Source organism: Choloepus didactylus, chromosome 5, assembly GCF_015220235.1.
Source record: "Choloepus didactylus isolate mChoDid1 chromosome 5, mChoDid1.pri, whole genome shotgun sequence".
Lineage (NCBI taxonomy): Eukaryota > Metazoa > Chordata > Mammalia > Pilosa > Megalonychidae > Choloepus > Choloepus didactylus.
This window is the reverse complement of record NC_051311.1, coordinates 109,237,400-109,255,601: the sequence shown is the minus strand read 5'-3', so window position 1 is coordinate 109,255,601 and position 18,202 is coordinate 109,237,400. Positions and strand designations below refer to the sequence as shown.

The following is an 18,202-nucleotide window of genomic DNA, read 5'->3' as shown; positions in this document are numbered from 1 at the left end:
AGAAAACTGCTTAAGAAAACTTATGGGTTGCAGTAAAGGCAGTGCTGAGGAGGGAACAGTCCACAATAAAAAGGAAGAAAGAGCTAAAAGCAAAGACATAATTGCACACCTGCAGGAACTGGAAAAAGTAAAGCAAACTAATCCCAAAGCAAATAAAAGAGAAGAAATAACAAAGATTAGAGCAGAAATAAATGAAATTGAGAAAAAAAAAAAAACAATAAAGAGAATCAACAAAACCAAAAGTTGCTTCTTTGAAAAGAGCAGTAACATTGACAATCCCTTAGCTAGACTGATAGAGCAAGAGAGAAGACACAAATAAATAAAATCAGAAAGAGGAACATTACTCCTGACCCAACAGAAATGAAAAAGGATCATGAGAGGATACCATGTACAATTGTAGGCCAACAAATTAGACAACTTAGATGAAATGGACAATTTCCTAGAAACACAAGAAAAACCTACACTGACACTAGAAGAAATAGAAGACCTCAACAAACCAATCACAAGTAAAGAAACTGAATTCGTCATCAAAAACTTCCTAAAAGAGAAAAGTCCAGGACTAGGTAGCTTCTCAGTAAATTCTAATCATTCCAAGAAGAATCAATACCAATCCTGCTCAAATTCTTCCAAAAAATTGAAGAGGGAACACTACCTAACTCATTCTATGAAGCCAACATCATCCTAATACCAAGTCAGATAAAGATACTCCAAGAAAAGAAAATTACAGACCAATCTCTCTAATGAAGACAGATGCAAAATACTTGCAAATAGAATCAAACAGCACATTAAAAGAACAATACACCATGATCAGGTATGCAAGGGTGGTCCAACACAAGAAAATCATGTAATACACATTAACAAATTGCAGGGGGAAACAACACATGATTATATCAATAAATGCAGAAAAGGCATTTGGCAAACTCCAGCATCCTCTCTTAATAAAAATACTTTGAAAGACAGGAATAGAAGAAAACTTCCTCAACATGATAAAGGGCATATATAAAAAAAACCCACAGCTAACATCATACATAATGGTGAAAGACTGAAAGCTTTCCCTCTAAGATCTGGAACAAGACAAGGATGCCTACTGTCACCACTGTTATTCAACACTGTGATCGAAATTCTAGCTAGGGTAGTAGGGAAGAAAAAGAAATAAAAGGCATCCAAATTGGAAAGAAAGAAGTAAAACTTTCACTGTTTACAGATGACATGATCCTGTATTTAAAAATGGTAGATCAGTGTGAAATAGAGACACATTCCAAAGTAATTTGGACAGAGAATAAAAATACATATGCAGGGTCCCCCTGAGAAGCTGGGGGAAAATGCAGAGGTGTTAGTCTTCCTCACCTGGATTGTTGTTGATGTTCTCACAAACATTGAGGGCTGGCGGTTTGATGTGCCGAGCCCTCAATCACAGGACTTGCCCTTTATGAAACTCGTTGCTGCAAAGGAGAGGCTAAACCTGCTTATAATTGTGCCTCAGAGTCTCCCCCTGAGTGCCTCTTTGTTGCTCAGATGTGGCCTCCTCTCTCTCTCTCTAACTGAGCCACCTTGGCAGGTGAACTCACTGCCCTCCCCTCTACAGGGGACCTGACTCCCAGGGGTGTAAATCTCCCTGGCAACACAGGATATGACTCCCATGGATGAATCTGGACTCGGCATTGTGGGATTGAGAACATCTTCTTGACCAAAAGCGGGATGCAAAATGAAACGAAATAATGCTTCAGTGGCTGAGAGATTTCAAACGGAGTCGAGAGGTCACTCTGGTGTACATTCTTACGTACTATATAGATAACATTTTTTAGGTTTTAATGTATTGGAATAGCTAGAAGTAAATACCTGAAACTACCAAATGCTAGTCTAATTTTAATTAAATTTAAATTTAATCTAATCTAATCTTAATTTAATTTAAATTAAAATTTAAAAATTTTAAAAATAATTTTTAAAAAACTGCAAAGTGAAAGAAACCAGACATAAAATAATAAAAAAGTGCCACATGTTATCAAAATGTGGGACATATGAAAATAAAAATACTTTTTCTTAGGGAAATATGATTACTTTAAAAAATTTCCATTATGTCATTTTAAATACAGGAAAAAATTAAATAGTATTATTTATATACACAGATTTGAAATACACTGAAGTTACAATTTTTTTTTTTGCAAAATTTCTGCTTTGATTCTAGCACATCATTTAGCAAATATTTACTGAATATTTTATGTGCGATACACTATGTGCTATATACTATATCAGACAGTGGGGATATAATAGTAGGAAAAACCAGACACAATACTGGACTTCATGGAATATACAGTTCAGTAAGGAGAAGGATGTTAATAAAATAAATACAAAAACAAAAAAAGAGCACTGTTAGAAGTACAATGAAGAAGAGGTAGACAATCCTAGTGAGGGAGGTTGGGCGACATGACTCTGGGGAAATGGCATGGAGAGGACATCTGCGGGTAAGTGGGAGTTAACTAGGTGAAAGGAGGATGGAAAGACATTCTAGACAATGGAACATAGCATGTTCAAAGACCTTGTGGCAGGAGAGAAAGTGGTATGCTTGTGAAATTAAAAAGTCAATACAGGTGGAGCATGGAGAGCAGAGGGGAAGCAGTGTATGGGATGAGGTGGGAGAAAAAAGCAGGAGTTAAGTCATACATGGCTTTTTACAAATAGTTCTGGCTTTAATTTAGGAGTTAACAGGAAGTAAGTAAAAAATCGGGATTGGGGTTAAGAAGGACAGGCTGCCATTAGATTTGAAAAGATCATTCTGACTACAGTTGGAAAAGCAAGCAAGTAGGCAAACTGGAAAAGGCAAGGGAGGACGAAGAAAAGACCACACGGGGCTATGGCACAGCATAAGTGAGAGAAGACGGCAGCTAGGACTAGATGGCAGCAATGGAGAAGAAGAATGGGGGAAGTTTAAGATTTAGAGGTGACGCTGACAATTTGGTGATGACAGAATGTAAGTGTAAGGGAAAGGGAAATGTCACCACTGGTGTCTCAGGTTTCTACCTTGAATACCCACTTGACTGGTGCTGCCACCCAGAAATCGGGAATATGAGAGAACCAGGTAGAGGAGAAAGCATGATTTAAGCTTTCAACATGGTGAGTTTAAGATGTTTTTGACATTCAGTAGGTGCTTTCAAATAGGCAGTTATATATGGATATGGGGTTCAGAAAAGAGTAGTAGTCCAGAGAGACACATCTATGTTTACAAACGCATTGGGAAAGGATAAGATTTTCTCCAAAGAGAGTACAGAGTGAGAAGAAAAGATGAGAACCACTGATATTTGTCTATGGAAGAGAATAAGCCTCCAAAGGAGTTTAAAAATATTTTAGTATAAATTTGCTCTAATCACAAGAAAATTAGCCTTGGTTTCATATCTTGTACATTTTATTCATTTTCTCATTAGGTAGTATTCAATTATATAACTCACTTTTACTACTGAGGAAATACTCAGAGAATGATGTTTGTATTCCTGACATAATCTCCCTTAAAATTCAATTACTATTTAATAAATAATACCAAGTACTACTGCCTTCTGCTTAATCTAGATCAACTTCATTGCTATGGGATTCAATTTGGCAACAGATAGTATAATACTCGAAGCAATTTCCTGTGTAAAACTCAATGAATATTACCAAGGATACCATCTATAAATCTTCCAAGCACATCTGTTTAACAGTGCTGGAACAGAGCCTGTTCTGGCTTTAAGGCAATTAGGGTAAACTGTAGCTCTGTGCACTATTTTATTCACTAACATCATTTATCTCTGTACGTCTTATTTGATTATCAAATGGCACTGAAATTACCTAAACAATATAGAAGACATGTCCACTGGTAAACATTCATTAGCATCATTTTATGCCTTAATAGGGGAATAAAATATGAACAAACTCTTTAAACTTGTCACAAAACTTATCACAAAATAGACAAATTCCAAGTAGGAAAATTCAATTCGATTTTACCCTATTAGAAGTGAACCCTATTATGTGAAAGAAGCAATTTAGGGAAATATCAATAGAGTAATAATGGAGTTGTTTCACTCAATAATACTTGATTGATAACAATGTATAAAAAATATACAGATGAAAATATTCCTTTTAATTACAGTAAAATTACTGTAATTCCTTTTAATTACAGTAAAATTACTTAGTATATACAATATACTGCAACTTTGAGTTATGAAACTTTATATTATTTATTTGCATATAAATAGCTGTGGGCAGAGACGGCTACCTATACAACAAAAATACTGTAGTGTAAAACTGTTGCTTGCAGTCGAAGTGGCTATTTGACTAAGTTCTGCCCAAAGGATTATGTGCAGAAGCGATGCATGCAACTTCCAAGACTGTCCAATAAAAACCTTCCACATTTATTCCTCTATGATGTTTTCCCTTTATGACTGACTGACTGGAAAGGAGATAATTTCCATGGCACTCTTGGAGGCCACTGTATTTAAGATGGCAATCTCGGTCAGTCAGGGTCATTGAATGACTGTGTGGAGCAGAGTCCCTTTCCAACCTTCTATACTAAATGGAAATGCTTTGGACTATTACACGAGGAATAAGTGAAGGTTTACTGTATTTGAGCCTACACTTTTGTTTCCGCAGCTAGCCTACCCTAACTAACATAGACTATAATGCCACAGCTCCCCACAGATGAATAGCTTCCCACTTTTCTGCCAGGTCTTCATTATATTTAAATACTGTCTGTATTTTAAAGGCTTAAGCACAGGACAGGGTTTATCACCTGGTGCTATGAATCAGAACTAATTTGTGTTTCTTTACAAGTTTTATTATAACTTTTAAGGATTACTAGCTAAAAAGAAAATATTTGTCTTTAAATTATAAGATTTTAAAAGCTATTTTGAATTTCTAAATTTGAATTTTTGATTCAGGTCTAAATTTTTTCTATAGGATTTACTTCAAAGTTGATAAAGATGGCCATGTGGACATATGCTTTCATAACAAAAAGGTGGGTTTTCAAAAACATATATATAAACAACATTTCAGGTATATTATCTCTGCAGTCCATAAATATTTTCTCAGGGCTTAATATATGCTAGATATTACACAAACAAAAAAAAAAACAATAAAAGTTGTCCTCAAGGAGCCCCCTGACTAATATAGAGGAATATCAAATAAAGAGACTTACAATATTTTATTCTATGTATACAACACATTTATGCATGAGATATAATGGGAATAGACAGGAAGAGTCCCAATGCAGATTTGGGAAGACAAAATCAGAAAGGCTTCCTGGAAGAGGTGATTTATAAGGACAATGAGGAATGGACAAGGTAAAGAAATGGGGAGATTGACAGCCCAGGCAAAGAAGCCTGGGTCATGAAGATTTACTCAAGAGTTTGGATGGTTTTAAGTCTGTGGAGCACTAGCGAAATATTTTCAGCAGGGGAAGTGATATGCTTGGACTTCCATTTTTAAAGAACACTCAAATGGCAATAAGAAAAACTAATTGAGTGAAAGAGGAATGGCAAAATTGGAGACTAAGACACAGGACACTACAACTAGATGAAAATTAAGGAAAGCCTGGATTTTAATTGTGGCACTGGGAATGAAAAGAGTCAGAGAAGGTAGTGGGAGGTTGAGAAATACCTAGGAAGAGAAATGAATGGACTTGTGGCCAAATTTATGGGGCAATAGAGATGAGAAGTAAAGTATGACTTTCAAGTTTCTGACTAGGAAAATGAGGTGAACATTGGTGCCACCAATCAAGGCAGGGAGGGAGATGAATTCAGTTGTGGACATTCTAAGATTGAGGAGAAACAGTTAAAAAGGCACTGAGGAATACAGCCTAGAATAGTTGATTAAAGTCTAGGCTGTAGACACAGTGTTTATTGTTTATTTTCCAGGTGTTTTTGGAAATTATTGGTTTCACTGTATAAATGTTCATAACAGAGTTTCTCAGAGAGTGACCTACTTGGCAGGAGTCTTAGTTTGCTAGGGTTGCCATAACAAAGGACCACAAACTGGGTGGCTTAAAACAATAGAAATTTATTGTCTCACAGTTCTAGAGGATACAAGTCTAAAAGGGGTGAGCAGAGGACATGCGTCCTGTGAAGTCTGTAAGGTTCTGGAGTGGCATGCTGGCATTCTGTGGCATTCTTCGGCTTATGTCGGAGCTTAATCTTTGTGTCTATCACATGGCTGCCTTCTCATTCTGTCTATGTCCAAATTTATTCACCTTATAAGGATGCCAGTCATACTGTATTAGGGCCTACCCTAATGCAGTTTGGTCTCATCTTTAATAATATCTTCAAGATGCCAGTTCTAAATGGGTCATAAATGGAGGTCTGGAGGTTAGAACTTGAACTTATTTTTTGTGGGGACACAGTTCAGTCCATAACAGCAGGCCTGTTTACAACATATACTTTTATTTCTCACCCCAGACCTAATGAATTAGACTCTCTGGAGTAACACTAGAAATTTGTTTTTAGTTTCCCAGACAATTCTTTTTTACACTAAAACTTAAGAAGCACTGGCATATAAAGAAAGAAAAGAATGCCAAGATTAGAAACACGAGGAAAACATCAATATTGAAGGTAATGATTCTTGATGGTTACACAACAAATTATTAACAGTGATCTAATGAAGGAATGATGAAATATGGAGTTTTAAATTTCCTTCTCATCATAAGATCATATAAAAATTTTGAATGTTGGCACTCTCTCCATGAAAAACACTAGATACAGGACAGAAAGCGCTCCATAAAAGCAGTTCCAGGGTTCCACTGGCTGGGCAGAGATTTCTACACCAACAGTGACTGTGTACTTGGAGAAGCAGAAAGACTGCATTCAAGATGGGTGAGTGTTTGGCATAGAACGCCACTGGGGAAAAGGTAGCTGGAGCCGGCGGATGGCATGGTGGGGAGTAGCCTTCCACTCCCCGGGCATCCTTCTTACTACCTGGTATAGGTGATAACCCTTCAAAGACCCGCAACCAAGAGCCCCCATGCGAGGGACTAGAAGTTGGAGAAGGCAGAGAAACACGGAAAGGGCAGCTTTCCATACCCCATGCAGCCATCTTTGCATCTGGCTGGGAGACAACCATTCACAGCCCCACGTTTAAGAGCTTCCTTGAGGGAATTCAGGATTCAGTGGGCTTGTGACAGCATCCACACTTCATCCACGGAAGCCCACGGTGTGCACAGCTTGGAGGCAGGGATGCTACATGGAAGTGCCAGGAGCCCTCCCCCAATCACAGGGACTTGTGGGCCCAGGACGAAGAGGTATTGTGGGGCATTTGAGCTGAGAGGTGATATGTGCAGCTCTGCAGCCCCAGAGGATTCCACCTGCAGCCACAGGTATACCTGGCACCACTGTGTCCTGGAGCGGACTCCCTGCCAAACTGCACAGGGCAAGCCCTGCATCCACAGGGATGGCAGTCCCCAGTGCACCAAGAAAATTGGTGCACCAATTGGATGTCCACATGGTTTGGAACACCACTCAGTGCATATATGAAGTTGGGGAGAACTGGCTTGAGCATAAGAGGCAGCTCAGGAGCACCATCTGCTGGTAGGTCATGAAAAGCACATTCCACCAAGCTGTAGCTCTGCCAAATTATACATAAATGTTCAAATAATCCCACATATCCTAAAAGAACCCTATCAAGACAAGCAAATTCTAAGAGGCCAAAAAACAACAGAAAACTATAAAGCACGTGAAGAAACCAGAAGATATGGATAACCCAAATGTCCAAATTAAAAAGACAGAGGGGACACATAACTTGAAGCAATTAATTAAAAAAGTACAAACAAATATCAGAATCATGGCTCAGAATATAAAAGACATGAAGAAGACCCTAGAAGAGCATGAAGAAGAATGTGCAAGAGTAAATTAAAAAAATAAGGGCTCTTATGGAAATAAAAGATACTGTTGATCAAATTAAAAATATTCTTGAGACACATAACACCAGATTTGAAGGAGTAAAGGAACGAATTAGTGAACTCAAAGACACAGTGATGGAAAGTGAAAGCACAAAATAAAAAATGGTGAAAAAAATAAAAAAATTTGAAATGGATCTCAGGGAAATGATGGACAACATGAATCACTGGTGTTCCAAAAGGGAAAGAGTAAAGGGTTAAGAAGAGCATGCGAAGACATTGTTGGGGAAAACATCGCAACCTTGCTAAATGACATAAATATACAAATCAAAGATGCCCAACAAACTCCAAATAGAACAAATCCAAATAAACCCACTCTGAGACATATTCTGATCAGACTGTCAAATACTGAAGAGAAGGAGAAAGTTCTGAAAGCAGCAAGAGAGAAGCAATTCACCACATACAAGGGAAACAACGTAACACTAAAGTACTGACTACTCAATGTGCACCATGGAGGCAAGAAGGCAGTGATATGACATATTTAAAATTCTGAAAGAGAAAAATTGCTAGCCAAGAATTCTTTATCCAGCAAACCTCTCCTTCAAAAGGATAGAAAAAAGTGCTGAGAGAATTTGTTAACAAGAGACCTGCCCTACAAGAAATACTAAAGGGAGCTTCTACTGGCTGAAGATAAGGAAAACGAGAGAGAGGGCTGGAGAACGGCACAGAACTGATGAGTTTTAGAAAGGATACCTTAAAGGAAATAAAGAGAGAGGGGAAAAAACACATTTGACAAATAAAAACCAAAGGATAAGATAGCTGATTCAAGAACTGTCTTCATAGTAATAACATTGAACGTGGATGGATTAAACACCCCAATAAAAAGATATAGATTGGCAGAATGGATTAAAAAGTATGAACCATCATATGTTGTTTACATGAGACTCATGATAGACACAACACACAAAAAAAATTGCCAAGTGAAAGGATAGAAAAAAATATTCCATGCAAGATACAGCCAAAAGAAAGCAGGGGTAGCAATACTAATTTCAGATAAAATAGACTTTAAATGCAAGGATGTCATGAGAGACAAAGAAGGACACTATATATTAATAAAAGGAACATTTCACCAAGAAGAAATACCAACTATAAATGTTTATGCACCCAATCAAGGTGCTCCAAAGTACATGAGAGAAACACTGGAAAATTGAAGGAAGTAACAGATGTTTCCACAATAATTGTGGGAGATCTGAATACCACCACTTTCTTCTACAGGTAGATAAACCAGACAGAGTACCTATAAGGAAATTGAGATCCTACACAAAGTGATAAAGGAATTGGACTTAACAGACATATATAGAGCATTACATCCCAAATTACCAAGATATACACTCTTCTCTAGTACTCATGAAACTTTCTCCAGGATAGATCACAAGCTGGGGCGTAAAATAAGCCTCAATAAATGTAAAAAGACTGAAACTGTTCAAAGCACATTCTGTGACCATGATGGAAGGCAACTAAAAGTCAATAACCATCAAAAGATCTTGAACATTCACAAATATCTGTAGATTAAACAACATACTCCTAAGCAATCAGTGGGTCAAAGAAGAAATTGCAAGAGAAATGGCTAAATATCTAGAGATGAATGAAAATGAGAATACAACATACAAAAATTTAAGGAATGCAGTTAAGGTGCTATTGAGGGGGAAATTTACAGCTCTGAATGCACACATTAAAAAGGAAGAAAAGGATTTTTTCCAAGGGGATGCAGTGAATAAGAAAGATGGATGAGTATAAAGGAAAGTCCTAGAGGGCTTTCTCTTACCAAACCTCAATGAAAAAGGTCACATAATAAAGACGTGACAGACACAGGGCAGTGGCCTCAGCTGAGTTATGGCAAAGCCTGTGTGCTGAACCTCTGCTGCCTTATAAGTTTCTCAAAACGTGGCCAGTGGGAAGGGACAAAATTCAAAGTTCAGGAGGGATAGCAAGATGGCAGCACAGAGAGGAGTGGAATTTAGTTAGTCCCATGGAACAACTAATGAACAACCAAGAACAACTAGTCAATAATTCGGAATAACTGCTGAGGAAACTGACTGTCCACACATCATACAACAACTGGGATTGGGAGGAATGCCTGAGATCGCACCACAAAATCTGTAAGCAAAAACTGCAGAACTGTGCAGGGAGCCCCTTCCCACCATGGCAGACTTAGTTGCAAAACCTCGCTGTGGTAGAGAGCAGCCCTCTCCCAGCAAGTGAATACAGCTCAACCAAGCTCCAACTGGGGTTTTAATTAACAAAAGTAGACTGCTGAATACAAGCTACAAACCTTCAACAAGCAGACAGAGGCTTTTAGTGACAACTGACATTAAAGAATCAGAAGATTCATCGGTCCCAGGAGGAGGAGCCCAGAAAACCAGGTGTTACCTCTGGTTGACAAGTAAAACTGGGGGGTTGTGTGCTGGCTCTAAAAGGGGGCTTACTGTCCCTTTTTCTCTCTCTCAACCTGAGGGGCTCAGAGGAGAGAGCCTCAGCCATTTTCAGTTCACAGTGCTCTGACCCAGACAGGGGTGGAGGTAACAGAGTCAGAGAGACAATTCAAATGCAAATGATAACTTCCTAAGGGCTGTATCTTCCCTAAGAATAATGAGGTGGGGCCCAGCTTTCTCTTCAGAACCAGACCCCAGAGCCTGGGGGAAAACAGCCAAAACAGAAACTGAAGCCAAAACACAGCTCCTTACATCAGTCGGGAGTGACAGGCTGACAGGTGCAAGCTGCTGGGCAGGTTAGGAAAAGCATAGCTACTGGCGACCTCACAGGCAAGTATGTCATTCTTCTAAGATACACCCTGAATATAACCCCATTCTGAGACCTGAACCCATTCTGGTCTGGGAAAATCTGACTGGGGTAACCAAGGAAACCAGATGCCTAGACAACAGAAAACTACAATCTATACTAAGAAAAATGAAGATATGGCCCAGTCAAAGGAATAAACTTACACCTCAATCAAGATACAGCTGACTACCCCCGCCGTCGCCATGATTCCCCCCGCAGATTCGCTGCTCAAGTACGACACCCCGGTGCTGGTGAGCCGGAACATGGAGAAACGAAGCCCCAAAGCTCGGCCACTGAAAGTCAGCCCCCAGCAGCCTGGAACCTCGGGTCCAGTCCCACAGCCACCAAAGACCAAGCTCCCCTCAACTTCCTCTGTCCCAGACCCTACAAAGCAAGCAGAAGAAATCTTGAATGCCATCCTGCCCCCAAGGGAGTGGGTGGAAGACACTCAGCTATGGATCCAGCAGGTGTCCAGCACCCCCAGCACCAGGATGGACGTGGTGCACCTCCAGGAGCAGTTGGACCTGAAGCTGCAGCAGCGGCAGGCCAGGGAGACGGGCATCTGCCCTGTCTGCAGAGAGCTCTACTCCCAATGTTTTGATGAACTGATTCGTGAGGTCACCATCAACTGTGCGGAGCAGGGCCTGCTGCTCCTGCGTGTCCGGGACAAGATCCGCATGACCATCGCCGCCTACCAGACTTTGTACGAGAGCAGCGTGGCCTTCGGCATGAGGAAGGCGCTCCAGGCCGAGCAGGGGAAGTCAGACATGGAGAAGAAAATTGCAGAATTGGAAACAGAAAAGAGAGACTTGGAGAGGCAAGTGAACGAGCAGAAGGCAAGATGTGAGGCCACCGAGAAGCAGGAGAGTGAGAGGCGACAAGTGGAGGAAAAGAAGCACAACGAGGAGATTCAATTCCTAAAGCGGACGAATCAGCAGCTGAAGGCCCAACTGGAAGGCATTATTGCACCAAAGAAGTGATGATTTCCATATGGGTCTCAGCAAGCTCTACCACCCCATCACAAGCCCTTTGTAATAAAAAGCTAGTTTCATGAGTGAACACACCATACCCCCTGATCACCATCTACCTATTTGTCAGAAGTCCCACTATTGCCCCAGTATTATGAACCACCTAAGGCCTGGCAGCCAGGTTCCTGGTTAGGTAGCGGAAGGTGATGTCTCAGGATATGGCTTACTGGCCAATCTTGGGATTTTCTAGTAAGGCCTAGAATTTACCCCTTTCTGTTCACCTTCTTAAGTGAAGCAACTGCTTTCTCATGATCATTCCTTATCATCACTTATTTCTGGCCAAATGGAACTGCTTCTCTGTCCCCCATGCTTTTGGTCCACAATTCATCTTGTTCTTTAACATGGGCTTCTCTGGCTTCAATCCTTCATTTGATGTCTTTTCATCCCTACTCTGGTGCAGCTCTAGTACCTCATTTTGGAGCTTTGGTTTTATATCATCTCATCCCTACCTGCCAAGTTAACTGTACCCCTTCATCTTTAGTTTCCGAGTGCCTAGGTTAGGAAACAATGGCAGAGTCAAACCCATGGCTTTTTAGAAAGTCAATGTTTTTTGGAAAAAAATACTAGTCACAGGCATCCATCAGGAGCTGGCTGTATCTCAGCTCCTCCACCATTAATTTGATTTGTCTACCATATTCTGCAGAAAATCAAACTCTGACCCTTCACCCCTCAAATCAGCTATGTTTAATTAGCAACTGAAGAGGTAACAAACTTACATGCAATTCTAATTATCAATGGCCAGGCTATGGCCTGTAACTGCATTTCCTCTTAAGTTAAAGCAAAAACTTGGAGGCTCAGGACCTTCCTGCTTTTGCAGGCCCAGAAGATTGAATTAGCAACGTTTGTCTTTAATTCGGGGTAGACCAGGGTGGGCTAGGGCAGCAAGCTGGGTGACTTCTGTCCTTTAGCCAAGTTCACAAGTCACATAACTGAGAAGGCATTAACATTTTCATGTGCATGGAATGCTCAAGCGCTCAGTACCCCTGAGTGGTAGGAGGGACTCATTCCTCAGAGGAGCTGTTCTTGACTGGACATTCGCCACGTTAAGGGCTTTAATGCTCACTGGAAGAATTACTGTCCAACAAGAAGAGCTTTGTCTCACCAAGCTGAACAGGCCCTCTAGACTCTAATTTCAATTTTGAAGTCAGAGCTTTCCTCCTTAATCCAGGTATTCTGAAGAATTCTAAGATTTCACTAAAATGACCTGCGTTCTGTCATTTCAGTGGGAAAGAACTCTGTTCACTGAAGTCTGCCAGTTTGACTCCTTGACAGTAAAGTACTTATCTCCTAAATGGGTCCATTTAACAGACCCAATGAGGGATGACTGAAGTTGCTGTAGCTTTTTCCTTGTATTTTAGAGCCTAGGCCATGTACACTACACCCTTGGAATTTTCTTCTTTTTACAATTCTGTATGCTTCTGTTCTAATTGCTAACTGCCAGTACAAAAGAAATACCACACTTTCCATTTTATAGACCTCACCTCCTGTTTATGTCACACATTTACACAATCAGTTACATTCTGGAGGAACTAAGGGGGCTAATGCCAATGGACTCCATCACTTAAGTCCCTGAGGGTAATGCATCTTCATCGTTACTTTCCCTCATGCTGGGTAATGGCTTCAAGTGTCAAACCTTAGAACGAATGCATTATGACCTAAGAAGTGCCAAGTGTATATGAATAAAATGAACACAATTCTCTGATTGCATATTTTTGTAAAATTTAATAAACAACTTTTTAAACAAACAAACAAAAAAAAAGATACAGCTGAGATATTGTTTCATTTTAATGAAACAATCTATTAAAGACTTTCAAAGAAATATGCTAAATCAAATCAAAAAAACAAATCAACCAGTTCAGGGAAGATACAACAAAAGAAACAAAGGCTATAAAGAAAACACTGGGTGAACATAAAGTAGAAATCAAAAGGTTGTAAAAACAACTGGCAGAATCTATGGAAATGAAAGGCAAAACACAAGAAATGAAAAACACAAAGAAGACATATAACAGCAGATCTCAAGAGGCAGAAGAAAACACTCAGGAATTGGAGAACACGGCACCTGAAAGCCTACACAAAAAAGAACACATAGAGAAAAGAATGGAAAAATATGAGCAACATCTCCAGGAACTTAAAGACAAAATGAAAAGCAAGAATTTACGTGTCACTGGTGACCCACAAGGAGAAGAGAAGGGAAAAGGGGCAGAAGCAATAACAGAGGAAATAATCAATGAAAATTTTCTGTCTCTTATAAAAGACATAAAATTGCAGATCCAAGAAGTGCAGCATACCCCCAATAGAATAGATATGAAGAGACCTATGCCAAAACACTTAAAAATCAGATTATCAAAAGCCAAAGACAAATAGAGAATCCTGAAAGTAGCAAGAGAAAAGCGATCCATCACATACAAAGGAGGCTTGATAACACTATGTGCAGATTTCTCAGTAGAAACCATGGAGGCAAGAAGGAAGTGGTGTGATACATTTAAAATACTGAAAGAGAGAAACTGCCAACCAACAATCCTAAATCTGGCAAAACTGTCCAAATATGAGGGAAAGTTTAAAATATTCTCTGACAGACAATGAGAGAGTTTGTGAACAAGATACCTGTGCTAAATACTAAAGGAAGCACTTTCAGACAGATACAAAAAGACAGGAGTGAGAGCTTTGGAACACAATTTTGGGTGATGGCAGAACAGCAATGTAAGTACACTGAAAAAAGATGACTGTGAGTATGGTTGAAAGAGGAAGATTAGGAGCATGTGGGACACCAGAAGGAAAGAAGAAAGATAAAGACTGGGACTGCATAACTCAGTGAAATCTGGAGTGTTCAAAAATTGTGATAAAATGTATCACATGTAAACTAGAGACTATTGTTAACGAAAAAAAAAAAAAAAAAAGGAAGAAAGAGCTAAACTCAAAGAACTAATGGAACAACTGAAGAAGCTAGAAAATGATCAGCCAGCTAATCCTAAAGTAAGTAGAAGAAAAGAAATAACAAGGATTAAAGTAGAAGTAAATGATATTGAGAACAAAAAAACAATAGAGAGAATAAATAAAATCACAAGTTGGTTCTTTGAGAAGATCAACAAGATTGACAACCGTTAGGTAGACTGACATAGTTAAAAAAGAGAAAAGACTCAAATAAACAAAACAGTAAATGAGCAGGTAGACATTCCTGCAGATCCTGAAGAAATTTAAAAAATCATAAGAGGATACTATGACTACTGTACACCAACAAACTAGATAATTTAGAGGAAATGGATAATTTCCTGGAAACATATAAACCTCCTAGACTGACTAGAGAAGAAATAGAAGACCTCAACAAACGAATCACAAGCAAAGAGATCTAGTCAGTCATCAAAAAGCTTCCTAAGCTCAGCAAGCGGAGGCTGAGACTGGAAAGGTGGAGGGGATATATCTGACTAGTAGAAATGGGCCCATCTGTTGGCAGCTAAAGTCAAAGTTGTGACTATCGGAATTTTAGGAAACTGAAATTGGAAGCCCTTTGGAGATAATCTGATCCAACCACCCCAGTTGCACAAGATTGCAGAAGAGCTCATTCCAAAAAGCAGGGACTGAAATCCTTGTCTCTTGATTCCAATTTGGCATTTTTACTGTTACTTTTTGCTCCCTTTCTATATAGTTAGATATGATTCAGTTTTTTACTCCTTTATATATCTGCATGCAGGTACGTAGCTATACATATACTCTTCTTTTGCAAATCAAGAAGTGTTTATTCTGTTGAACTGCAACCTAGTAGCCTTGATTCTTGAAGACAATTGTATAACTACATAGCTTATACGGTGTGACCGTATGATTGTGAAAACCTTGTGGCTCACACTCCCTTTATCCAGTGTATGTACAGATGAGTAGAAAAATGGGGACAAAAAAGCAAATGAATAGTAGGGGGTAATGGGGGGAGATGGGTTGTTTTGGGTGTTCTTTTTTACTTTTATTTTTATTACTTTTTTTGGAGTAATGAAAATGTTCAAAACTTCATTACAGTGATGAATGCACAAATACATGATAATACTGTGAAAAACTGATCGTACACTAGATGACTGCATGGAATGTGATGATATCAATAAAATTGCAAGGAAAAAGAAATTTATTGATTAAAAAAAGCTTCCTAAAACTTAAAGCTCCAGGCCAGAAGGCTTCACAGGGGTATTCTACCAAACTTTCCAAAAGAACGGACACCATTTCTATTTAAACTTTTTCAAAACCTTGAAGAAAATGGAACACTAGCTAACTCATTTTATGAAGCCAACATCACTCTAATACCAAAACCAGTTAAAGATGCTACAAGAAAGGAAAATTACAGGCCAGTCTCCCTAATGAATATAGATGCAAAAATTCTCAAAAAAATTCTTGCAAATCAAATCCAAAGTCACATTTAAAAAATCATACACCATGACCAAGTGGGGTTCATCCCAGGTATGCAAGGGTAGTTCAACATAAGAAAATCAATCAATGTAATACAACACACATTAACATATCAAAAGAGAAAATCAAATGATCTTATCAATAGATGCTGAAAAAGCATTCGAGACAATTCAGCATCCTTTTTTGATCAAAACACTTCAAAAGCTAGGAATTGAAGGAAACTTCCTCAATATGATAAAGGGCATATATAAAAAACCCACAGCCAGCATAGTACACTCAATGGTGAGAGACTGAAAGCCTTCCCTCTAAGATCAAGAATGAGACAAGGATGGCCACAGTTCCCACTATTATTCAACATTGTATCAGAAGTTCTAGCCAGAGCAATCCAGCAAGACAAAGAAATAAAAGGCATCCAAACCAGAAAGGAAGAAGTAAAACTGTCATTATTTGCAGATGATATGATCTTATATCTGGAAAACCCTGAGAAACTGATGACACAGCTACCTGAGCTAATAAACAAATTCAGCAAAGTGGCGGGATACAAGATTAATGCACATAAGTCAGTAACGTTCCTATACACTAGAAATGACCTAACTAAAGAGACACTCAAGAAAAAGATTCCATTCTCAAAAGCAGCTAAAAAAATCAAGTACCTAGGAAGAAAGTTAACCAAGGATGTAAAAGACCTTTACACAGAAAATTACATAACTGTACTAAAAGAAATAAAAGGGGACCTAAAGACATGGAAGGACATTCCGTGTTCATGGGCACGAAGGCTAAACGTGGTTAAGATGCCAATCCTACCCAAACTGACCTACAGATTCAATCCAATTCCAATCAAAATTCTAACAACCTACTTTGCAGACTTAGAAAAGCTACTTATCAAATTTATTTGGAAGGGAAAGGGAACTCAAATTGCTAAAAACATTCTAAAAAAGAAAAACAAAGTGGGAGGACTTATAGTTCCTGACTCTGAAGCCTACTATAAAGCCACAGTAGTCAAAACAGCATAGTAATGGCACAAAGATAGACATTGATCAATGGAATCAAACTGAGTATTTGGAAATACACCCCCAGATCTACAGTTGACTGATTTTTCATAAGGCCCCGAAATCCACTGAATTGGGACAGAATAGCCTCTTCAACAAATGGGACTGGGAGAACTGGATATCCATATCCAAAAGAATGAAAGAGGACCCCTACCTCACACCCTATACAAAAATTAACTCAAAGTGGATCAAAGACCTTAATATAAGAGACTGTACCATAAAATTCCTAGAAGATAATGTAGGAAAACATCTTCAAGACCTAGTATTAGGAGGTCGCTTCTTAGATATTACACCCAAAGCACAAGCAACTAAAGAAAAACTAGATAAATGGAACTCCTCAAAATCAAAAGCTTCTGTACCTCAAAGGAATTTGTGAAAAAGGTAAAGAGGCAGCCAACTCAATGGGAGAAAACATTTAGAAATTATGTATCTGGTAAGAGACTGATATCTTGCATATATAACGAAATCCTACAACTCAATGAAAATAGTACAAACAGCCCAATAATAAAATGGGCAAAAGATATGAAAAGACATTTCTTCAAAGAGGAAACATAAATGGCTAAAAAACACATGAAAAAATGTTCATCGTCACTAGGTATTAGGGAAATGCAAATCAAGACCACAATGAGATATCATCTCACACCAGTAAGAATGGCTGTCATTAAATTGACAGGGAACTACAAATGCTGGAGAGGATGTGAAGAAATTGGAACTCTTATTCATTGCTGGTGGGTCTGTATAATGGTACAGCCACTCTGGAAGAGAGTTTGGCGGTTCCTCAGAAAACTAGATATCGAGTTACCCTATGATCCAGCAAGTGTACTTCTTGGTATATACCGAGACAATCTGAAAACAGTGACATGAAGAGATATTTGCAAGCTTTTGTAAATAGTGGCATTGTTTACAATTGCCAAGAGCTGGAAACAATCCAAACATCCTTCAACAGATGAGTAGATAAACAAAATGTGGCATATACACACCATGGAATACCACACAGCAGTGAAGAAGGGATGAGGTCATGAAACATATGACAACATGGATGAACTTTG

At 38.9% G+C, this 18,202-nt stretch overlaps 2 protein-coding genes across 2 annotated transcripts in view; one reads left to right on the top strand and one right to left on the bottom strand.

Annotated features, from left to right (window-relative positions):
• The window catches only part of ANKIB1 (ankyrin repeat and IBR domain containing 1), a 138,823-nt gene that overhangs the window by 61,590 nt on the left and 59,031 nt on the right, over positions 1 to 18,202 (bottom strand).
• On the top strand, positions 10,894 to 11,821 carry LOC119534373 (axonemal dynein light intermediate polypeptide 1-like). Its single transcript, XM_037836651.1, has one exon. The coding sequence runs from the start codon at positions 10,894 to 10,896 to the stop codon at positions 11,668 to 11,670; it is 777 nt and encodes a 258-aa protein (XP_037692579.1). The 3' UTR covers positions 11,671 to 11,821.

What these genes read in the sequence shown, in the direction of transcription:
- LOC119534373 (XM_037836651.1), top strand. Translation starts at nt 10,894, where the DNA reads ATGATTCCCCCCGCAGATTCGCTGCTCAAGTACGACACCCCGGTGCTG.